We start from the raw sequence: 24,978 nt of genomic DNA on the forward strand, positions 1-24,978 counted from the left end.
AAGGGGAGGCCAAATGGGAGCAACTGGAAGCATCAGGTGAGGCAGAGAAGGCATAAAATGAAGTGGGTAGGAGGCTGGGATGAGGTTCAAGTGGTGAAATGCTTGCCTAGCATGCACAAGCCCTTGTTTCCATCAGCAGCACTGAATAAACCCGGGTATGGTGGTGTACAGCTGCAATCCCAGCACAAATTCAAGATGAGAAATTCAAGGTTGTTTTCAGTTACATAGCCAGTTTGTCCTAGGCTACAAGAGATATTTTTTCATAGTTATTGTTAATATTTTTATTTAAAACAATCTTTTATTATTTTATATACCAATCCCAATTCCCTCTCCCTCCCATTCTCGAACTCCCTCCCCATCTTCTCCCCCTCCCCCCCATCCACTCCTCAGAGAGGGTGATACCTCCCATGGGGAGTCAACAAAGTCTGTCATACCACATTGAGGCAGGATTAAGGCCCCTCCCCCCAATATCTAGGCTGAGCAAGGTATGCTCCAAAAAGCCAGTTCATGCACCAGGTATAAATCCTGGTCCCACCACCAGTGGCCCCATAAACTGTCCAAGCCACACAACTGTCACCCACATTCAGGGGGCCTAGTCTGGTCCAATGCAGGTTCCCCAGCTGTCAGTCCAGAGGCAGTGAGTTCCCCCTGGCTCATGTCAGCTGTTTCTGTGGGTTTCCCCAGCATGGTCTTGACCCCTTTGCTTATACTATCACTCCTCCCTCTCTTCACCTGGATTTCAGGAGCTCGGCCCAGTGCTTAAACTGTGGATGTCCGCATCTGCTTCCATCAGTTACGGGATGAAGGCTCTACGATGGCAATTACAAGAGATAATTTTAATGCAGTATTTTAAAAATTAAAATCAAAGCAGCCATTTCCACAGTAAACAAAGTAGATAAAGTATAAATGGAGACATCTGCCGTATGTTTTCACAGGTATGCCACAGCTAATCTGGCCCCCAGGCAGTTTATTGCTTGAGTGAAAGGGAGCCCAGATGTTAGAAATACCAAAGAAGCAGTTAGAAGTCAGTGTTAGAGTCTACCTACCAAGCCACCATTTTTGCTTCTCTGTCCCAGCACACACGGCATCTGCTGGCTTCTGAGATGCAGGGGAGGGGAGGGGAGGGGAGCATTCTCAATTCGCCACACCACTTCTCCACATGGCAAAGACGTTCTCTGCAAATCCCTTCCTAGACCTCAGTGTGGTACTACTCAGGACTCTCCTGGGTGTTTTGGCATTTCTTTTATCTAGTGCTACTTTTTAATTTCCATAGGTTTCCATTTTGAAAAAAAAAAATCGAACTCAGGTTAAAATTAAAACCAAAGAAAACACAGGAATGCGGAGCTCCAGACACACAGAGAGAAAACATACAAATCCACTTCAGTTGAAACACAGTTACATTTTTTTCTCTCTTTTCTTTTTAAGTGGCTTTTGGAGATGGAGAAGCAGATATTTGCGGGAAGATTGATTGGGCCTCTCATTTAGATGCAAGGAATGGGTTGCAGCCATTCTTCGGGAAGGGTCTCTCCAGAAGAGAATGGAGTGAGAGACCAAGGCAACTTGTCTCTTTCCTTGGCCTCGGTCCACTGTTGGAGCCCACTGGCTTTCTCATACTTGCAGCTCTGCCTCATGAAGGTCTTGCACCCCCACATTGACTCAGGCCCAGAGTGCATCAGGCTGCAGGTCTAGAGCTGGGCTCAGGGCATCATGAGTCATGACATCCTGGCAGCAAAGGGAATAGTTGTTTGCAGAGTGGGATGGTGGAAAATTATGGGTTACTATAGTTCTTTATTCAGCAGCAACTCGATAATTATGATGGGCATCAGGCTTGGAACAAGATCTAGGGATATCGAGGGGAGCAATCCCACCCACTCTTCTGGGTCTCTGAGTCTGCTGAAGGAGGCAGATGTACATGCTGGAGATAACTTGGCAGGGATGCTATAATTAGGAGCCAACGAAGATAATATGGTCTCTTCCCAGGACCCCTCAAAACAATCTATAGGAAGTCACACTGGCAGTATCCCCACTCTTGCTGCCTGTTCCAATCCCATAGACATCCTTTTCTTTTTTAATCTTTGACAGTTGCATTCACATGTATAATAAGTTTTAGTTGTTTTTGCCTCTGTCCCCCTCTCTCACTCCTGCCAACCGAAACCCTTCTTGTCCCCAAGAAGTCTCCCTCTTATTTTCATGTCTTCATTATGTGCAGCTCTCTGAATCTAATTAGAGCTCCTTGTCCAAGGTGGAAGGTTATCTACTGGAACCCTGTACAACTTATCAGTGGTTACACCACTGAAGAAATAGACTCCTGTTCCTCCTGCAATCTTTAACAGCCATTGATTCCTCAGGAGGCGTGGGACCTCCTGGGTTCCTCCGTAATCCCATGGAATTCTTAAAACTACCTCTGGACATGTCTACAGATATGTAGATATGTAGATATCCATAGCCATAGCAGCATTAGTCACAACAGCAAAAGAAAAAAAAAAAGTAGAAGCAACTTGTGTCTACTGGTGAATGAACAGATAAGCAAAATGTAGTATATATCTAAGTAGAATATCATTCAGCTTTATTTAAGTGGGCAGAAAATTAGGATTTGTGCTGTATCATAAGTACCAATGACATCATGTTAAGTGAAATAAGCCAGTAACAAGGACAAGCACTGTATGATTCCACTTACCTGGAGAACTTTGAGTAGTCGTTTTAAGAGGGAGGAAGTCCACTATAGTTGCTGCCTAGAGCTAGGTAGGAGAGCATAGAAATTATTTCTTGGGCATAGAAGATCAATTTTGGTCTAGCAAAAGTTCTGCAGATGCATGCTAGGGGTGGTTGCACAGCAGTGTCAGACTTGACACCACTTCAAGTTGGCAAAGATAGTGAAATGTGTCTGATGCTTGTCCGTAGTAAAATTAAGTTAGATATTTTACTTGGGGGCTGGAAAGATGGATTGGTGGGTAAAATGCTTGCCACACAAACATGACCAGGGAAATCTTAGAACCCAGGTAAAACCTGATGTAGCAATCCCAGAATTCCTATGGGAAGGTGGGAGAGAGATGGAGAATCCTTGGAAACCACAGACAAGCCACCTGGTGTGGGTAGCAAAGAAACTAAGCGACTGTCTCAAACAAGGTGGACAGCAAGGTCTGATGCCCCAGGTTGTCTTCTGACCTTCGTATGTGTACCATGGTATTTGTAGGTGCACTCTCATTCACACATATAAACACACACACACACACACACACACACACACACACACACACACACAGAGTGTCTTCCTCAGAGCATGAGTCCTGAGCTATATAAGCAGCTTATTTTAATTCAGAGTTGAGAGGCATTGACTGGATCAAGGATGATCCTATGTGGTGCTGGGTGGACACACACCCAACAAGATCAGTTGTAAGCTGAAGGGGAGGTGGAGAAAGCTGCGATGCTCCAGCATATGAATGTGTCATTAAGGTGGCTCCTGATTTATATTAATGGTCCTTGGCACATAATTGGGAAGAGTGACTTCCCCTGCAGAACCTCTTGTCAGGCATGAGTACCTTGTTGTCCAGGGCAAGGTTTTGTTGATAAGCCCCAGTTAGACTCCTGGGCAGACCCACACAAAGCATGAAGAGCTGTAAACCTGCTTAGCTATGGCACCATCCTTGTCAAACCAGCCCTGGCCTGTCTCAGGGAGGGACCTCCCTACTACCAATATACCCATAAAAGAAATGTCGAAACCCAAGGTCTTCCCCTCCCACACCTCTGACATCCAAGTAGTCACCATAATGAGTCAATTCTGACTCCTAAATATGTCCTCACACCACTAACAGGATATTATTTAGGACTACCTGTTCCACACACAGAGAAGTTGCTCTCTGCTGCTGGGTATGCTAGATTGGGCAGCTATATGATGCCTTCAGGGCCTTTGGAGATGTCAGCACGATTTGACCAAACATGGACATAAAACACAGGGCCATCACTGACATCCTTGACTGGTTGGTTGATGGTACCATGTCCAGGGCCATACTACCTGTAGGTTCATCATTCAGGATAAAACAGCAAATCAGGGTTCCTTCTTGCTTAAGGCAGTTTGTATCGAGTCTTACATGTCCCATTCGCTACAGTGAAAAGCATTTGAAATGATGCATTGGCTTGCAGAATCTTTTTGTCCCCCATGGTGTTTAACTTCATGTTCTCTTGGTTTGAAGAGCAAACCAGTTCTAGCAAGTGAGGAAGGAAGGGAAAGAAGAGGAGGGATGGGGAAAGAAGGGGAGAAAGGAGAAGAGAAGAAATATCTTGAAGTGACTGGAGTAGTTCATAGACAACTAGTTCACACAGCTGAATAGCAATGACCAGAAGGTAATTGTGAGGAGGCTAGCTGTCTTTACCATGTCACCGTTGTTGTATCCTATCTCCCAACAGCTCTTAGGTCAAAACTTGGACATATATGTGAAACTTTAGTTGTATCTGACATTTGGCTGTAGGATGGAGTCCAAATGCAAAGACAGAATCTTGGGAGTCATCCCAGTGGGCCGCAAAGGAGTGCCCTGAGAACAGAGACTGGAATGAACCCAGTGAGGTCAAACATCAACTGCTCACCATCTGCCTGGTCAGGAATGCAAATAGCAGATACCTGTTCAACCCATTTAAGCCTAAAGGAAAATGCATTGGTTTTTGTAGCCATGGTAAAAAGAGGCACTGGTGGCCATTGGGAGAGAAAGACCTGATGTCTGAACCTTTCAAAAGCACCTTCTCCTCCCTCCCCAGCTTATCTCTGCACAGGGGATTCCTGCTCTCTGGCTGTCCTTTAACCTGAAGCCAGAGCCTGAGAACTCTGGGCTTAGATTGCCTCACATCCTCTCTGGAAAGGATGCCCGTGATGAGAGAGTTTCAGGAAACGTCTTATTGGGTGATGAGTCCCTGTGCTTCATCACCAGGCCAAGGGCTGTCTATGATTAGCCCAGCTGCCTCAGGAGCCAACTGTTTAGTCAGAACTAGAATTGGCAGTAGGGTCAGGGTGACAGCCATCATGCCTAAGCAGGGGCAGTTCTCCCAAGTAAAGCGCCCTCAGTTATCAAAAGAAGAGGGCAAAGTCCAGTGTGGCATTTTCCCTGCTCTGTCAAAGGCTCAAAAAACAGACACAACACCGTTGTCTGTGCTTGTGTAGGAGGCTGGCCACACTGTATTATTTGATGTACTGAATGATGCAACTACAAAGGACCAGCTTTAAATCCACTCAGTGATGAAGCAACATCCCAATGTATTAACAGTAAAATTAGCCTGATGTTTTTGTTGGTAGATCAGCAAACATGAGAACTGTGAATAAATGGCAGACAGCTCCTTATTTTGTCTTGGACTAGTTGAAATGCTGCTTTTTTATTGTTTGATCTGTGGGTAATTATTTAGATATTAGGTTTTATTTGCTTACTTCTCTCCAACCACCCACCCACACCCCAAGTAATGTTTTAGTTTTGGTTGGAGTTGGAGGGCGTTGAAAAGGATTGTCAAATATTAATTATCTGCAGACCATAGGAGCTGTTTTCTGGCTGTGGTTGACAGTATTCTGGGTGTGTTGTTCAAGTTGTTTGAAACTACTTATAAAAAGGAAAGAACTTACTTTAAAGTGCCTCACTTAATACAAGGGAAGACCCAATTACAACATAAATCACATCCCACCAAGCCTAACTTTCCGTTATACCATTAGGTAAGTCTGTTCCTGTGATGATATTTCTGAGCCTCTGTCACCATGTTAGTAGGTCTGTTGTCTCTCTTTACCCTGGGGACAAATATTTTTATCCTTTTGTAAAAGTAAAGAATTATTTCTGGTTTCAAAAGTAGTAAGTGTTCATGGTACTTCAACCTCTGTTGTTTATAAAGTTTTGGGTTGACTTCTTCTTTCAGTTAAGACAAAAATAAAATCATTATTATTCAGTAACCAGAAGTCTAGACAGCCATTGTTGGGAATGATAAGGTAAACTGAAGGCATTTTATCAGAGAATCAAAAGTTAGAGCTTAGCACAATATTGGGCAAGAATTGCTTGTGGTGTTCAATCCCAACAGCAAACATGGATAATTTTTTTTTTTTACTTTGCTTTTTAAATTCGGATCCCAAAGTCACAATTTTGGCACTCTTTTCTGTCCTGTACATGTGGGATGAACAGGGTCCTGGAAACACCTTGACCCTAGGAAAAAGCTAGGCAAGAGCCCAGTGTGGAAGGCTGGGAGTAGGGCTCTCTGACCTCATGGCTGGACGGTAGCTGGACTCCAGTTAGAGCTGGTCTAAGGACGCTGAGACACACCTCTGAGGTAATTATTGGGAAGTATGGACTTCATGGCCATGAGAAAGCCACAGGTGCCTCTTAGACCCTGTATTACTTGTAGGTCATACTGAAAATGGTCTCCAGTATCCCCAAATAAAACTTAAAAGGCCACATTCAGTGACAGAGCATGGGTTGGGACCTAGCATTTCTGTATGGTGTGTCTGGCAAATTCCAGTTACTGGGAAAAGAAGTAAGAAGGAGGAATTGGCTGGACTTCTCACAGAAGCAGGCTTTCAAGTGTGTCTTTTCTTTTATTGGGCACGCCTTTTTGGATTGTGAAATGAGTTGTGGATTCACTGAAGGGTGGGGCTTCTCTTAAAGCCATGTTCCTCTCCCATGGAAGCATCATGGTCCCTGAATCTTGTAAAGCTAACTTTTTAGCTTCCTTTATTGACATAATTAAAAACCTGAATTTGTACTGTTTGTTTGTCCCATTTTGGAGGGTAAAAAGATGAAATACAAGGATTGGGTACGGTTCTTCAACTAATTCCTAAAGCCTGAAAATAAGGCCTGTTCCTAAGTCCCATCAAATCTATTTTTTTGTTTTTGTTTTTGTTTTTGTTTTTCAAGACAAGGTTTCTCTGTGGCTTTGGAGGCTGTCCTGGAACTAGCTCTTGTAGACCAGGCTGGTCTCGAACTCACAGAGATCCACCTGCCTCTGCCTCCCGAGTGCTGGGATTAAAGGCGTGCCCCACCAATGCCCAGCTGTCCCATCAGATCTAAAAGCAAACTCTCTCCTTTGATTTCTGAGACAGTGGCTCACCATCCTTCTGCCCCAGCCTGAGCCCTGAAAGTGCTGGGATTACAGGCTTCAGCCACCATAGCCAATGTCAATACAGTGTCCACAGTTTCAGAGGTCAGACACTCCTTTGGAGAATTTCAAATGGCTTGAGGCTTTTAAAATATTATTTATTTTTATTATTTTTATCGCATGTTGGAGAGCCAGTATGTGCATGGGAAGGGTGCCATGTCAATGGATCCGTGGAGCTGGAGTTATAGGTGGTTGTGAGTCACCCGACATGGGTGCTGGAAACCAAACTTGGGTCCTGTGAAAGGGGGATACAGACTTAACTGCTGAGCGACCTCCTCAGGCCCAGTGTCTGCATATATATGTATGTGTGTGTGCCACAAGTGTGCAGATGCCCCCAGAGGCCAGAGAGACTCGTATCTTCTAGAGCTAGAGTTATACAGGTGGTTATGAACCACCCGGCATGAGTTCTAGGAACCCAACTTGGGTCTTTTGGAAGAGTAGAAAGTTCGCTTAACTGCTGAGCCATCTCCCCAGCCCCTCAAACGCTAAAGGTCAAAAACACAGTGTGTGAAGAGTAGGGTCCTAGCAGGGTGCGATGGTGCATGCCTTTAATCCCAGCACTGGAGAGGTAGAGGCAGGCAGATGGCCAGCAAAAGCTATATAGTGAGACTGTAACTCAAGGGGATAAAAAAGGGTAAGACCCTTTTGTCTGCCTCAGTGGGAAGCTTCCCATGTTCTCCAGGACACTTCAAGGCTACTTGGGAAATGGATCACTATAAAGATCTGAGAAGCAAAGGCTGGCTTACCAGTTAGCAGGAACAGTTTCCCCAAAGAAATTTAAATATTGAATGAATATTGTAACTTCATTTGTATTTTCAGGAATAGTTTACAAGCAATAAAAGGAGGGCTAGAGAGATGGCTCAGCAGTCAGAAACCACTGAGAATTTGAGTTCCTACCGACTCTGCATCTTGTTAGGACAAAGTGCAAACTGTGGTGTGTGTGCTTGGCCCATTAGGTGATTGGCCCATGCCATCACCTCCCACCCTAGTTCCTAGAAGGATTCCTGGCTCTCAGGAAGTGTTCACTGGATTGCCACCAGGATTAATAGATGAATATCATACCCTTAATACCAAGTCCTAACTGCACCTGGAGCTGGGTGGAACAAGTCCCCAGTGATCCTCCTATCTCCACCTCCCCAGCGCCAGGGTCACAGGCACTCATGGCCATGCTTAGCTTTTTACCTGGATGCTAGCATCTGCACTCAGGTTCTTGTGCTGGGACAGCAATCACTTTACCCACTGAGCCAGCTCCCCAAAACCAGTTCTTAGGATGAAAGGACACCTCACAAGAGGTCCTCAGGACATACTGGGCACATCTCATTTAATCAGTGGGATGACAAAGCATCCAGGAGGAGAGAAGGAAATGTTGTGTCCCTCGTGAACTTAAGAATGTCATGACTACAGACCCGGCTACCTGGTCCTTGGATGAGAGTGTGTAAGCAATACCTAGAGATTAAAGAGAAGAATGTGTAGGATAAGAGACATGAAGTCTAATCCTAGGAACTCTCACTTTTGTGGTTCAGAAAAGAAGAAAGTTATTAAGCATTCTGTGGATGTGTCATATAAGAAGACACACACACACACACACACACACACACACACACACACACATATATATATATATATACATATTTATATATTTTATATTTTCGAGACAGGGTTTCTCTGTGTAGCTTTGGAGCCTGTCCTGGCACTCGCTCTGGAGACCAGGCTGGCCTCAAACTCACAGAAGTCCGCCTGCCTCTGCCTCCCGAGTGCTGGGATTAAAGGCGTGCGCCACCAACGCCCGGCTAGACCAAATTATAATTGTGCAGCTCAGGAAACTTCTGGCAAAGAAAACATACTTTGCTGCATCAGAAGACAGCATCACCAGATGCCCTCTCTTGGCCTCAATTCTGCATCTCCCTGGAGGCACCACTCCCCAGATCACCAGCACTGCCCACTTGTTTAACATCACCAGGAGTGTCTCATATGCTGCCTGCTTCATCCATGTCTGTCACTCTCTCATGTCTGGGAAATCATCCCTCTTACTGCATGGAGCTCTCTGTTCATCAGCAGCATGCATTAGTAGTGGTACTTTCCAGACCAGATCTTCTTGCTGTATTACCCAGCTTGGCTTCAAACTCTTGGCTCAAGCAGTCCTCCTCAGCCAGTCTCCTGAATGGCTGAAACTGCAGGCACACACTACCATGTGCAGCAGTGTTTACTGTTATATAATATTCAACTATGTGAACATTCATTCATTATTGATGCACATTTGGGTTGTTTCCAGTGAGACAGTTACAAACAGTACTGCTTTGAACTTTCCTTTACAGGCCTTTATTGCAGAGATGCGTTTTATCTGAGTCTGGATGCAAGAGTACAATGTATCTCATAAGCTGTGTGAGTGTACACTTCAGGGTTAGCCATTGTCTTGTGTCAGTTCACACTCTCACCAGAAGCACATGACATGACCCCCCCCCCACACACACACTGTTTCTTTCATTGTAGTCTATCCAGTGAGATGTCTCAGTCTCTCATTTGATTTTGGTTTCTCTGGATGATGACTTTTGACCCCTTTTATATGTTTATTGGCCATTAGATATTTTTTTTTGTGAGGTCCTAGTTGCCTTTACCCCATTTTAACTGGATCACCTGTCTTTTTATTAGTATTATCAACACATTGCTAGCTAAATGTATTATGAATTCTTTTTCCCACTTTGTAACTTGCTTTTTTGGCTCTTCTGTTGGCATTTTTGGTGAAGAGAAGTTTGAAATTTTCAGTGGAGTCTGATTTATGTACCTTTTAACTGATGGCTATAATTCTATATCCTAAGATACTTTTTGCATGCCACAAGTCACAAAATATTCTTTTACATTATAGTAAGTAGTAAAGATTTACTTTGCCTATTTTTATCTATACTCCACTTGGAATGGGTCTTGTGACATTTACTCTATATGACTACCCAGTCCACTCTTGTACTTGGGAGCATTGTCCTTTATGCATTTATGGAAGGATCACCTTTATCGTAAGTCAGGTGATATTTATATTCTGCTACATATACTCTATGCTCTATCCATCTATCTTCTTGCTAAGACAACTGTTCTATAAGATTTGACGGCAGGTGATGGAGGCCCTGCAGCCCTCCCCCTTGCTCTTCTTGGCTCTTTGTATTTCCATATTAATTTTGCACTTACCATAGCTTATCATGTTCTCCACTGCTGGGCTCTTACCGAGATTAAATGGAGTATGTGTAACATCTTGAGAGAAGTGGCACCTTGCAATGCTGACCATTCCTGCCCATGGATGTATTCAGATCTTTGATTTCTCTAGGGATCATTGCAGTTTTCTAGGTAGAGATATTACAAATATATTACAGGGCATAGCAGATGTGTTTATAAGTATTGCATCTGCTAGGCATTGTTCTAAGCCAGCAGTTCTCAACCTGTGAGTCTCAACCCCTTTGGAGGTCACATATCAGATATTTACATTATGACTTGTAACACTAGAACAATTACAGTTATGCAGTAGCAACAAAATAGTTTCATGGTTGGGGGTCAGCACAACATGAAGAAGTGTGTTAAAGGGCCGAAGGCTGAGAACCACTGTTCTAAGGGCCCACGTGTGTTAGCTACCCCATTGGATGGTTCCCAGCAACCTTGTGAGGGAGATCCTAGTTTTATTTCATTTTTCCAAATGATGAGAAGGGAGTCTGACTCTCAGTTGGCAGGAGAGCTGCACAGTACTCCCTTGGGGACCTTAGCTATTGCTTATGGACCCAGCATCCAGGGCATAAGCCAGCATTCCCCAGGAGCATGAACAAAGGACAACAGTGACTTCCTTTCCTCTGGGTGTGAATAGTCATGATACCAAGACCCTCAAGAATTCAGATTCCCCTTTACATCAGGGTACACAAGTATCACTGTATGTGAATTTCACTTTCAAAGATGACCAGATTACCTTCCAGCACATTTGGAAGCTTTCATTCTCATGTGTGTTTCACAAAAGAAAGTGAGAGGCCCCTGCATACCGCGTAAACATGGCTCTGTGATGGTCTCTGTAATTTAGCAAGTCAAGACAGACTTAGTCATCCACCAGTGTGACCCTTGTTCCGAAGCATCATTTAAGAGTTCTTTAGAAATGCAGTCTCGGGTCTCACCTGGACCTGCATCATCAGGACCTGCGCTCAAGAGCTTCCCTGTGGGTTCTATGCAAGGTGCAGTTTGGAAAGTGGTCCACACATATCCCCAGACAAGGCCGCGGCGATGCTGATTACACACAACCTGCACGGGCCTGTTGGACACTTACATCACATGGAACACAATTCGGCTCTGTTCTCTGGTTACTCCAAGGCCCTGATGCCCACCCAGGCTTGAGAAAGATCATTTAAGAGTTTGACAGTGTCTTTTGTGTCTCCCGGCAGATCGTCCTTCCTCGAACCTGCCATTCTTGTGAGCTCCTTAGCAGTTGTCAGAGATGATGTTAAAACCTGCCTGGAAACATGTCTGAGCTGCTGTCATAATCCTACTGGCCTGCCAAGCCCTGCCATTCATCACAGCTAGACTGTTCATACACATGGGAATTCGGGGTGGGGACGCTGGTGTGACGCACGAAGAATGACTGCTCAGACTTGCTAGACTCTGTGGAGACAAGAGGAGCAAGTGATGATTTCCTAGTCTGGCTAGGTACAGGAAAGGTTTAGAAATGGACACTGTACCCTAATATCTTCCTAGTTAATATTGAGATCAAACAAAGCTGTCATAATACCTGATTATATAATTTCCTTATGAAAAGTAATGCCTGCCTTACTTTTTAGTGACCCAGAACCATTTAAAGAACACATACAAGGGTTGGAGAGATGACCCAGAGGGTAAAGTACCTGCTGTGCAAGCTAGGGGAGTCCTGAGTTTGCATGCCTGTGCATACATAAGATCCAGGAGCAGAGGCACATACATGCCCATGACCCCAGTGCTGATGAAGGCACAGAGAGCAGGATCCTAGAGGTTGAGTGGCTAGCTGGTCTATCTGAAGCAGCAAGCTTAGGGTCAGTGAGATACCCTGGCTGTAAAATTAGAGGCCTGGAGACGTGGTGCAGCAGTAAAGAGTGAGAACTGCTCTTGCAGAGGACCCGGCCTGGGTTCCCAGCATCCATGTTGGTTGGTCCACAACCACCTGTAATTTCAGGTTCAGGAACCCAACACCCTCTTCTGGTTTCTGTGGGCACCACATGCAAGCATACATACATACACACAAATAAATTAGTACTAAAAACAGATAATATATAAGGAAAATAGATTCAAATATATTCTTTAACACGTGGAACACATAATCATCAGAGATAGTTTTACTTACAAATATTTCAGTCATCTGAATAGCATCAAATAGTTATCTGCTTAATAGAACACCTTTTTCAAACCTTTCCAGATTGCATGTCTTCCAAATACAAAATTAACATGGGCCAAAGTTTTTTAATGTTTATTTATTTTTATTTTACGTGTAGACACATTGGTTTGCAGGCATGTATGTGCACCATGTTTGTGCCTGATGCTGCAGAGGCTAGATTGGGAGTCACCATGTGGGTGCTGGGAACTGAACCTGGGTCCTCTGCAAGAACAGCAAGTGCTCTTAATAGCCAAGCCATCTCACCAGCCCCGGGGCAATGATTTTGTTCAACTCATTGAATAAAAAATATGCTGGTAAGTTTTATTGAAGGAATCACTAGATTTCTCTACAAGTGTGATCAGGAAGTACATTAAGGCTGCTGGGCTATTCATGAACCTGTAATCCTATAGGTTCACAAAAGCAGCAAGCTCTAATCTTTGGCAAAATCATTTCTAATTCATTATTTTTTCTTTTATTGAAAATACACTTTTGTTTTCACATAATATATCCTGACTATGATTTCCCCTCCCTCGAGTCCCAGTTCCTCCCCACTTCGTCTCCCGTCTATATCCACCCTTTTCTGTCTCTCATTAGAAAACAGACAGGCTAATAAATTAACACATCAGAATAGGACAAAACAAACAAAAGGAAAAGAGCCCAAGAAAAAGCCCAAGCAACAGGAATAGACACAGAAAACCATTCATTTGCATACTCAGAAATCCAATACTGGAAGCCTTAGTATATACGAAAAGGACCAGTAAGGTAAAAAGAGATGTATGTATGGTATGTATGTATGTATGTATGTATGTATGTATGTATGTATGTATGTATTTGAAAAGTAGGGGGCGGGAGATCTGACACAACATTATGGACAAGTAACCTCCAAAGATGCTGTATGGTTCTTTTTCTGTTGGCCATCTACTGCTGGGTATGTGGCCTACCCTTAAAAATAGTTTGTTTCCCCAGTGAGACTCCCTTGGAGAAATTTTCATCTGCAAGTGGTTATCAACTGCAGATTGTTTCTGAGTTAGGGATGAGGACATGCGTCTACTTCTCCTTTCAGCCCCAGGACCCCATGCAGTGTAGACCCATGCAGGCCCTGGGCATGATGCCTCGGTCTCTGTGAGTTCTATGTGTGTTGATCCTGTTGATTTAGGGATCTATGCTTCCTCGGTGGCTCTTATGCTTTTTCTGCCTCCTCTTCTGCAGGGTCCCCTGATCTCCGAGGGCAGGGATTTGATGATGGCATCCTATTTAGGGCTGAGTGTTCCAAGGTCTCTCACTCTCTGCATAATGTCTGACTGTGGGTTTGTGTATTTTTTCCCATCTGCTGCAGGAGGAAGCTTCTCTGATGATGGCTGAACAGGGCACTGATCTATGAGTATGAGAGAATGTTATTAGGAGTCATTTTATTGCTACTTTTTTTTTTTTTTCCTGAACAGTAGTATTTGGTTTTATCCTAGGTTGCCAAGCTCTGGTCTCCCACTTGGTGTCCCATCTTGTGGAAGGGGCCTCAAGCCAGATATTGGCTGGTCACTCCCACAAGCTTTGTGCCACACCAATGCACCAACATGTCTTGCAGGCGGGTCACTATTGTAGATCCAAGGGTTTGTGACCGGGTTGGTTTACATTGCTCCTTTGATAGCATGCAGAGTTCCAAAAACACTAGCATGTAGGGGTGAAGGCTCCACGTAGGCACCAGCTTGACTTCTCTACATTTGGTGAGTTGTGTAGATGTTGTCTTCAGCAATGGGGTCTTGCCATCAGTTTGTGAGGAGCAACCTATGGTTTTAGCAACAACCTGGGTTGTTTGGGAGCCCCTTTGTTCAACAACTCAATTACCTGTAACCCAATCACGGCACTGGGTACTTCATTTGGTGAAAAGAGATATCCACCTGGGACTCTGTCTCGCCCATTATTTGACAATTTCATTTACATTGCTTTCATATGTGCATATATTTTAGGAAGCTTCTATTGTATTAGGCTTCCATACTACCCCTAAATGGCCCTTAAATTCAGCTGTCTCTCCCTCTACTCCCTCCCTTGTCCCTGCTCTTCCCTTCCCCTCCCCACTTGATCTGCCCGTTCCAGTCCCTCCTCCATTCATCCATAGCTCTCTATTCTATTTCCCTTTCCCAGGGAGATCTATCTGCCCCTCCTAGTCCCTTATTCTATACCCAACCTCTGTGCTTCTATGAATTGTAATTTGGTTATCATTGAGTTAATGGCTAATATCTACATATAAGCAAATACATACCATATTTGTCTTTCTGGGTCTGGGTTACCTCACTCGGGATGACTTTTCTAGTTCTATTCATTTACTCATGGTTTCATTTTTTTGATGGCTGAATAACATTCCTTTGGTGAAATGTACCACATTTTCTTTACCCAGAACCGATCATTTTCAATGAACAGAAATCATTTGCCTTTTAATAGGGCAAAACCCAACTGAGTAACCTATCCCTTTAGGGTAGATTCTGAGGATATTAGCATGAGCAAGTTTAATGCTATTGGCAATTTGTTGTCTGTTGAGATAACATGTTCAGTATTAGATATGATAGATGAATGGAATGAATTTTTTACTTTTCTTCAGTCACAACTAAGAATAGGTTTTGAAACAAAAAAAAACATTTGAGACAGTATCTTCTGTTGTTTTGGGCTAGTCTGAGACCTTGACACAGTAAACAGTCTGAGCGAAGTTCTCTCCCTCCTGTGACCTTCAGGTGGCCTTTGTTCTTTTGTGACATTAAAATGAGGCTTGGCCTTATGTCCATGTTTTTGTGACAGGATTCCGTGTAGCCCAAGAAGGTCCCTAATTCACTATGTGGCCATGCTCACCTTGGACTTGGTTCTCCTGCCTCCATTACCTGCATGCAGGATTATAGGCTGGGTCCATCACACTCAGCCTACAACTTTTCTTTTTCTTTCTTTTTTTTTTTTTTTTTTTTGTTTTTTGTTTTTTGTTTTTCGAGACAGGGTTTCTCTGTGTAGCTTTGGAGCCAGGGCAACTCGCTCTGTAGACCAGGCTGGCCTTAAACTCATGGAGATTCGCCTGCCTCTGCCCCCCAAGTGCTGGGATTAAAGGCGTGAGCCACCAGCCAGCCAACTTTTCTTATTTATTAATTTTTGTGCAGGGATGGCATTTGCTAGGCAAGCCTGAGCTACACACCCTGCTCTGCTCTGTCCATACTTTTAACACACCCATAGAAAACCATTCCCTGTCCAAATTGTCAATATGACTTCTATTGAATCTTTAAATATTCTCACTATTCTAAAACTGCAGCTGGTGTGCTCTGTTCTGCCTGCTGTGGTTCCCTCCCTGTATCAGTGAGTTTTTGGAAGGTCTTTACAAGCCTCTTTGTGGGCACAGATTGGCATGCTTGCTGGTCCTTAGCCCTAGATTCCTAACAATCCTAGGCCAGGTAAGGTGGCATCAAGGACAGCCATGAAACACTAAGGGGGCACTGGAAGGAAAGAGCAGCACCCACCCCCAGATCCCAAGACAGCAGAAGATCCTACTGTTCATGTCATGTACCATGGGCCAAGAGACTTACTTGCCTTCCTCTTCTGATTGCTCTTGGTTTATTTTTTAATTTTTATTTTGGGTGCGGGGTTTACCTGAGTGTGGGCACATGTGCGTGCGGTGCACACATGTGGTGTACTCATGGGCTTGTTTTGTACCGTGGAGTGAGGCCAAAGGTTGACACAGGGTGTTTTCCTTGATTGCCCTCCAATTTATTTACAGAGGCAGGGTCTCTTGCTGAAGCAGAGCTTCCAATTCAGCGAATCTAGCCAGTTTGTCTCGGGACTCCCTGTTCGGGATCACCATGCCCAGCAGGGTGTTTACCTGGGTGCCAGGGATCTGAACTCCATTGCTTATGCTCCACTGAACCATCTCTCCATGTCAATGTTTGTCTGAGACAGATTTTCATGAATTGTATAGTCCAGATTGGCCTGGGACTTGCAATCATCCTGCCTCAGGCTCCTGAGTGCTGGGAGTGACATGCCACCCCACCTGGCTTGTCTGTAGACCTTCATGTGTGACAACTGGAAATACTTTTGAACTTATACTTTCACTTTTCTTCCCCCATACAAATGCTAATTACATAACACACGGGTTTCTCAAATCACTGATATGCATATTCATGAGCCCTGTGGCCTCCTGCTTGCTGAGGCAGCTATTGAAGCCTGCCTTCATTATTCTGAGAAATCAAATTAAACCTATGCTAGCACAGGAAAGCAGATTCTGAGATGTTCAGGAGGAAACACTGGCAGATCTGTAGCAGTTATTCTCAAGACAAAAGCCAGGTCTAGCTTGTTCATTGTCAGTGTAGCGGCATACAAAGCATTCATCATATCTTGGCTTTGTCTGGGTGCCTGGCTTCAGCTGACTCTGTGAAGCCATCAAGGGCAGAACAGGCCCTTCACATTCTCAGTAGGGGACCTGGCAGAGGGGGAGATGCTAGAGTCAGAGTTCCCGGCCTAAATGCCTAAATAGTCCAGGGACCTGAAAGCATTCTTTGCAAACAATTGAGCGAATGGCTGGCTCTGCCTCTTTCTAGGCAGATAACTTTGGGCAGGCTAGCTCTTCAATAGTGTTCTTCAGGGGAGATGCTGGGAGATAGGATAAAAAAAAAATTCCCAGTAAATCACACATGGGAAAGAGATGGAGGGTCAGAATTCATAAATGTAGACAGTTCTTGAGGAGTAAGGGTACACTGTTGGGATTTCGAGAGATGTTCACCAAAAAGCGAACTGTTTGACTAAGGATAAGGATGCACAATGTCACATGTTAATGGCCTTCTTCACTAAACTTTATCCCTGACGCTGCTTTCCTCTGTTACTGTCAGTTATCTATTTTATTTTAGTCTCACTTCTGCACATGAAAGAAAGCTTGTGAAGCTTGTCTTTCTGTATCTGGCTTATCTTGCTTAAGGCAGTGACATCTGGTACCATCTACTGTCCTGAAATGACACGATTTCATTCTGCTTTTTGGCTGCATGAAACCCTACTATGTATTTCTTTATTCATTCTTCTGTTGGCAGATACCTAGGCTGATTCCATCGCTTGGCTATTGTGACGAGTCTGAGGGCATTTTTATTAATGTAAGAATACTAAGCTGGGCAGAGTGATGCACACTGCTATGCCAGCACTCTGGAGGTTAAAAGTTCAAAGTCATCTTTGGCTATGTAGCAAGCTTCAGGAAATATTTTCTTTAAACAAACAAACAAACAAATACTATTGTGATAGGAAAAGGAAAAGGGCATTAATTGCAGAAAATTCAGAAAACATGGCAGTGAGTCAGGAAAGGGAAGACAGAAGTCATCTGTAATATTCCCACACAGGAAAGCCACCCTTCACCATTTCATTTCCTTCTGATAGTTAATCTATGGCTACAAGTGTTTGTGTGCATACGTATATATATGTGTATGTATATACTTAAAAATAAACTTTGTACCCTCTTCAGTGCATCTCACTAACTGCTTGAAGCCATGGGGAGGGAAATGAGATTTCCAGAAATGTGTCTTTTCAAATGGAAAATGTTCTTCCTCTATTATTAAATAAGGAAGCAGTGTGTTTGCTCATTTGCTTTTTTTTTTTTTTTCCGTATGTGTGAGCCACAGAACATGCTCGATTCGTGCCTTTTCCGAATCTGTGAGGTGTGCCCTTTCTTTATACTAAGTTTGCTTGCTTGTGTTTTCTGATTTTTCTCTAGTGGGATCATGTTACTTTTGGTCTTAGTTGCAAGAAGTAACAAAAGTCTACAAAAGGAGTTTTAGGAGAGCCAGGACTGTTACACAGAGAAACCCTGTCTCAAAACACACACACACACACACACACACACACACACACACACACACACACACACACACAAACAAAAAAAAACCTAGAAACACTCCTATAAGAAAAGTATGTAACATTCGTAACATGGGCTATGTATACTATCTCCTATTTTCACTTCAAATTCTTTGATTCATATTTTCTTTAAGATAAAACAATGCAAAGATTGTACTTCAAGTGTCTGTCACTCAACCATTGTTCTTTTCTCTCCTGGCAGGATGTGCTGGGTGGTGTGCTGATCACTGCCTTCCTCATCGCCCTCACCTACCCTGCCTGGACCCTCATCGACTCCCTGGACTCAGCCAGCCCCCTCTTCCCTGTGTGTGTTATAGTTGTGCCATTTTTCTTGTGCTACAACTACCCTGTGTCAGACTACTACAGCCCAACCAGGGCGGACACCACCACCATCGTGGCTGCCGGGGCTGGGGTCACCCTTGGATTCTGGATCAACCACTTCTTTCAGCTGGTGGCTCAGCCCACCCCAACCTTTCCTGTAATTCGGAGCATCCCAGCCCTCACCACGGACATGCTGGTTTTGGGTCTGACCAAATTTATGGTGGGAATTGTGTTGATCGTCTTGGTTCGTCAACTTGTACAAAACCTCTCGCTGCAAGTGTTATTCTCATGGTTCAAGGTGGTGACGAGGAACAAGGAGGCCAGGCGAAGACTGGAGATTGAAGTCCCTTACAAGTTTGTCACCTACACGTCTGTTGGCCTCTGTGCCACGACTTTTGTGCCAATGTTGCACAGGTTTTTGGGATTGCTCTGAGTCCCAAACAGATGGAAACTAGTCCATGAGTGTGAGAGGCAAACTGTGAGAAAGCGGTCTGTTGGGGCAATCTCAACCCCACCAGTTTAAGGACATCTTAAGTCATATTTTTGTTTTGCTAATGTAACATAGATGCTACTGTTGTGGCACCAGCAGTGAGATTGGTCTGGAAGGGTTGTGCTTCCATTAACCCCAGCCTGAAACCACACCTGACTTTGTCAGGTCACATCTCCCCTTGCTGTTACATGGACTCAGGAGCCAGTCGTGAGTGGACAGGAATTGTGGCCTGACTTGGAATGGCTGCAAGCCCTGCTGGGCTCTAGAGAGCCAACAAACAGACTTGACGTAATATGGAGGCAGAACACTTCTTTTCAGATACAACCTTGCCTAATGCCTAGTCTCATTCCCCAAACTGGAATTCAGTGGCACCAAAGAAAATTGCGCTCCTTGGACAGAGTGACATCTTGGGCTGTAATCGGATGAACTGTGCCTGAGTGGGAGTCGAGAGCATTCTGGAATAAAGTTTCCTGTGAAGAGACTGCAGACAGTAGTAGAGCTAAGAGGCCACCATGAAGAGCTTGCTTTCTTTACCAGCCCATCTCCTCCAGGCATTGTTAGTGAAGCAAGAACCTGATCTTCCTTGCATATATTTTGCAGCATCCCAGGTTTCAATGTCTGCACTAGTCTGAGCCACACATGGTAGGCTGCTACCTCCTCACAGGTGGAAACGAGGGCACTATGGGACTCCTGCTCTCTCCTGCTTGGTCTTCAGAACTTCAGTTGTTTAAGCTTCCATATAAACTTAGAAGGCACTGGAGCAGCACAACAATGGATGAGCTTCGTCCTCTGGAAGCCTGACCAAAAGATGCTAGGCACCCTAGACATTGCCTCATCCTCTTGATGTTACCTCATCATTGCTCAGCTACTTCCTATAGTTGTTTTTTTTTTTTTTTTTTTTTTTTAATTATCCATCTGCTAGGCAGAATCTGGGACTCCCTCTCAGTCTTCCCACCTCTTTTCTCTTGGCAATTTTAAGGGCCATTAATGCAAGAACAACTTCAGCCTATTTTTGGAAAATAAGCCAATTAATTCTAACACCCATTAAACCTAGAGTGGGCTTTCTTAGATTTAGGGTGGTTTTTATGATGACAACAGCAAAGAGCTCCTCCCCTGGACTCCTCTTCAGAATAAAGATCAGGATGGTTCCAACCCATCCTGGAAAGTGGGTTCGATTGCATAGTAATCGTTCTTTTGAGGGATGGTGCCACTGAAACCAGTGTTACAGGATCCTAACACCTCATCACTATCTACACACACTGGACAAAATTAAAACCCCTTAAAAGTTATGGAGGCTCAGACTTTTGCATTCAGTGTGAAAACCAAGACCAATATTTTCTCTGATTTTAAGTATGCCCCATGGCCTATGTTCGAATGATTTTCTTTGGTACTGAACACAGTATTTTAATCTCTCAAGAATAATTCTTGGGCTGGGTGTGGTGGCACATGCCTTTAATTCCAGCACTCGGGGAGGCAGAGGCAGGTGGATCTCTGGAATTTGAGGTCAGCCTGATTCACCACAGATGGAGTTCTAGGACATCCAGGGCTACCTACACAGAGAAACCCTGTCTTGAAAACACAAACACACAAACAAAAAGAACAATTCTTAACAAAATGCCCATTTTTAACTTAACAATTCTTCTCTCATTTACCATAGTTAAGAACAGGGATTAAAATGACCCACCATTTGCCTAGTTTTTCTATGAGGGTATTTCATCTCTCTGGTTGGGGTGTTGAAAGCCCTGGCCTACAGGTTCTCTTGCCTGTTCTCAAGGGCATAGCTGTTGATGAGGTTCCTTTCCTCCTCCCTCACCCGCTTGTAATACTGGCTGATATTCTCATGGGATGATTTTAGTTGGTTTGTCTGAAGCCTAGGGACAAAAGGCTCAGCTTCCTCGAGTGTATCTTTGTAAAAGAAGGGCTGTATCTATTGTCACAGTGGTGGGTGTGGGTGGTTAAGAAGTTTAAATCCCAACAACAGGGAAGCTGACAACTGTATGGGTGGGTGCACTTAAAATTCTGTTTACATAATTTAGATGGAGGATGAATATATTAGCCACAGAACATTAAACAGTGGCCCAAGACTTTGTCATGACCGATCAATCTCTGATGTAACTGATAATCACAAAAGGAGGGAGAAATTATTTATTGGAGATGCCAAGCTTTGTTTTGGATTCCCATAGCATTGGTTTTAAAAGCTATTGCTTGGTCACATTTTTGCCTTTGTTGATCCCTCTTAATTCACTTCATTCACGCGCCTCAGAAAGCACCTCACCTTCAGTAAATTTTCTTTCAAAATACTTGGATTTTCTCTCTGGGGGAAGACTGCCCCCTGCTGGTTAAGATCTAGTCTTAGGCGAAACGCCCTCTTGATCTGGGCAACTGTCACCCTCACTAGAATGTGTCCACTTTGTAAGCCTAGGCTAACCTTGACACCAAAGCTTTTAGGTATACTGACCACTCTGGGAATCGGGAAGAATAACATACCTTTTTCCCATCTTGCTTCTACTTCAGGCCAAGGCATCCATCTAGAACCTGCCTTCTGAATTAGCTGTCATTTTTGTGTCATCTTTGCTCAGACCTGTACCCTAGCTGAATATGCTGGAAAGAGACATTGGCGAGACCCTTAAACTAATACCCTTTGATGGAAGTCACTAAACCTACTCCACACTGTGCCTGATAAAGGGATTTTCTTGCCCAAATACACAACTCATCTTCCCAGGGTAATCACAGCATGTGGTATTTTAGACCATGTGTTTCAGGTTTCTATTTTGGAAGCCTTCAGCTGTCTCGCTTATGCACTGTATGTAAATTTATTCTTTTTAAAATAAAATCTTTTTTGTTTGACTGTGATTGTTAGATGCTTTAAAATCTAATGTACTGTTTCTATGGATTTTCTTTTTCCTTTTTTGAGTCAAGGTCTCATTCTATAACCCAGATTGGCCTAGAGTTCACTATGTAGTCCCAGCTGGTCTTTATAACACATGCTAATTCTCCTGCCTCATTCTCTCAGGTGCAGGAATTATGGTTGTGATCAGCTCTTCCCAGGTAGTTTTTTCTTAATTTGGGTTTCTTCCTTGGGTTTGTTGGACCCAAAGTGAAGCGAGTGGAGAAAACTCAGTAACAAGCTGTAGAATTTTCTGCTGCCAGAATCCATCTGCATGCAAATACTGGTCAGCTTCATAGAGGCTACAGATTTGCCTAACAGGAAATAAGTGTGTCAGGGTGGTATGCTTATGTCCTTCTAACTCCGTGATAATGAGAGTCCTTTTATTGTGTGGAGATAGATGCCACTCACGGTGTTTGAAAGTGCTGAAGTAAGTTATGTGTAAGGACACATGTGAGGCTGTGTTTGTGCTGTGACCAGGATATACTTGTCACTCATACTTGCTGGGTACCTAAGGGATGTAAAGCTCCAATCTGTGCTGTGGAGTTCTCCCAGGTCAGAGAAGTCACAGGCTCGGAGAACTTAAAAAGTCAAGATCTGAAGTGTCATGGTTGTGTGGAAAAGACCAGGCCATGTAATAGGGCAGGGAAAGAAAAGGAAGACTTTCTAGAGACTATTACAGGAGGCAGGCTTAAAGAAGAGACCAGGCTGGCTCAGCAGTGGGGTGTCAAGGTACAAGATACAGCTGGATGGGGGCACTTCCCCCAGACCAAGTCACTAAATAAGAATCAGGTGATGGATTTGGTGACTTCACAGGCTCCTTCTAGCATCCTCACTCAAATACTTCAGTTTGCCCTGGATACCTTTTCCCCTACACCTCCGAACCATCCAGGTCCCCTTGTTTGTTAAAACAAACAAACAAACAAAAAGCAGCTGTGTGTCCCTTGCGCATACCACAACTACTCTTCAGAAATTGTTTGTAAATCACCACACTGTGACCAGGCCTCTCCCGGGAACCCCTCATTATCTTCCATCTCTCTGATGACTGCACCCATTTCTCCAGCACCAGTCACATGGACCACTTCATTTTAGACAGCGTCCTCCCGAAGCCACTTGTGTTTGTGTGGCTTGTCTGAAGGTGCATGGTGACAAGCATGCCTGACACATCTTCTTCTATTGCTTCCCACTGTGTGTCTGAAAGTCCCCCATGGAACCTGTAGCTAGACCAGCAAGGCCCCTAGGATCTTCCCGTCTCCACCCCTTAGTATTGGGGTCACAGGCACATGACACAATGCCCCACTTTTTCATGTCTTCTGGGGGTTCAAATTTAGGGCCTCTAGCTTTCACCACAATCACTAAGGCAGTGAGCCATTTGCCCAGCCCTGCTTGTATTGTAAACTTTGACTGTACTGAAGCTTGCCGTTTCAAAGTCATATGGCAATCCTTCATTCCTCACCAACATAAGACTTTAATAAGTTAGTTTGGGCTTACTATACATCCGTTGTTTTCTTCAAGTGGGGCACCTGTAGTACAGACTCACATACTTACATGCATACGAAGAACGAGAGCTGAATGTGGGCCACGAATAGAATATTAAATTCTTAAAGCCATAGCCACATGAGACAAGGGAGCTATGTGAAGCCAAAAATTCCTCTTCCTTCTCCACGCCTGTCTATGTGGCATGCAAAAACAAATAAGAAAAGCAACGGTGGCTCGAGGAGTTCCGGCTGTGATGCTTTTTCACACACTCAACACATCTGCCAACCTTGCTGCTTCTCCTCTTGCTGTGACATCAGGGTCTCCTTGGTTGGAGCAAAGCCAGAGTCTTCCCAGGGAAGGTGTTCAGAGAAAGCCAGCACTTCTGTAACAAGCCCAACTCGGTCCTCTCCTCGTCAAGGGCGGGGCAGGGTTGCAGCATGATGCAACGTTAAACCTGAACTCACAAGGGCTTTATAATGTGCCCAAGAAGCCATGAGCCAAGTGAAGAGAGGGGCTGCTAGAGCCTCTGGTCTTCGGCAGCTGTCACCTGGAAACCATATGGGTGGCCCTGAGGGGGACAAATTATGCAGAGCTCACAAAACAAACATCGTCTTACCCATCTCAATTTGACACTGATAAAAAGCCGTTGAAGGGTTGGGACGATCAAAGAAACACATCCATTATGCCTACACACCTAGCCCCGAGCCTCCCAGTGACTTTTGGGTTGAGATCTATGCTTAACCCCACCCATTTCTGTCTGGGTGTTTACTCCTTAGCTGCCCAGAACCAAGGGAGTAAATTCACCCAGACTTGCCTCCAGTGGAACCGCCTTCTTGCTGGCTCTTAGGAAGGGCTTGTTCGAAGCACCAGCATAGTATCCCCCTTCGTGACAAAAAAGTGGATGCTCCTGGAAAGTGAATTCCTTTGCTACCAAGTTGGGTATCAAAAGGCACATTGTGTCCCTATTGTCACTTCTGAGAGAGGTAACTTCATCGAGTCTGATAAAGCCTCTGGCTCCTCCCTCAGCTGTGCCCCTCCTCCCATTCTTGACATGCCCTGTTTCAGACACTTTCTAACACACAGCCAAGGCACAGCCCTAGGCTGGCTTCCTTAAACAGAAGTAAAGGGCAACCCTGAGAGGAAAACACTCGACTCAGCACTGGAGAGGTCACAAGATGGACAAGAGCACAGACAGGACTTGCTTTGGCCAGACACAATTTCCCTCAACCCGCTGCTGGAGGTGCTAATTCAAACAAGTCTGGCTGCCAACATCCACAGCGATCCATTCGGCTTTTGGGGACTTCAAAGCCAAGAATACCTGAACTCACGGTCTGTCACGAACATGTGGCCCATTTTGTGCCCACTCGTTGTTCTGCTTGTCATACAGAGTTTAGTTCCTCTGCTTTTATCTAAGGAGGCCATAGCAACTTCTGGCAGGTGTCTTAGGGGACTGCTGGTGTTCCCAGAGGT

At 44.4% G+C, this 24,978-nt stretch overlaps 2 protein-coding genes across 2 annotated transcripts in view; one reads left to right on the forward strand and one right to left on the reverse strand.

Moving 5' to 3' along the window:
- Sgpp2 (sphingosine-1-phosphate phosphatase 2) overlaps window positions 1-19,170 on the forward strand; it is a 106,407-nt gene extending 87,237 nt beyond the window's left edge. Inside the window, exon 6 of the mRNA XM_027397334.2 lies at window positions 18,534-19,170. Coding sequence (XP_027253135.2) covers window positions 18,534-19,085 — 552 coding nt within the window. The 3' untranslated portion in view covers window positions 19,086-19,170. The remainder of the gene's footprint in view (window positions 1-18,533) is intronic.
- A 4,311-nt stretch (window positions 19,171-23,481) lies between these two features.
- The window catches only part of Farsb (phenylalanyl-tRNA synthetase subunit beta), a 64,258-nt gene continuing 62,761 nt past the window's right edge, over window positions 23,482-24,978 (reverse strand). The window contains exon 17 of the mRNA XM_027397335.2: window positions 23,482-24,076. Coding sequence (XP_027253136.1) covers window positions 23,922-24,076 — 155 coding nt within the window. The 3' untranslated portion in view covers window positions 23,482-23,921. The remainder of the gene's footprint in view (window positions 24,077-24,978) is intronic.

The sequence above is a fragment of the Cricetulus griseus genome, chromosome 2 (assembly GCF_003668045.3).
Source record: "Cricetulus griseus strain 17A/GY chromosome 2, alternate assembly CriGri-PICRH-1.0, whole genome shotgun sequence".
Taxonomy (NCBI): Eukaryota; Metazoa; Chordata; class Mammalia; order Rodentia; family Cricetidae; genus Cricetulus; species Cricetulus griseus.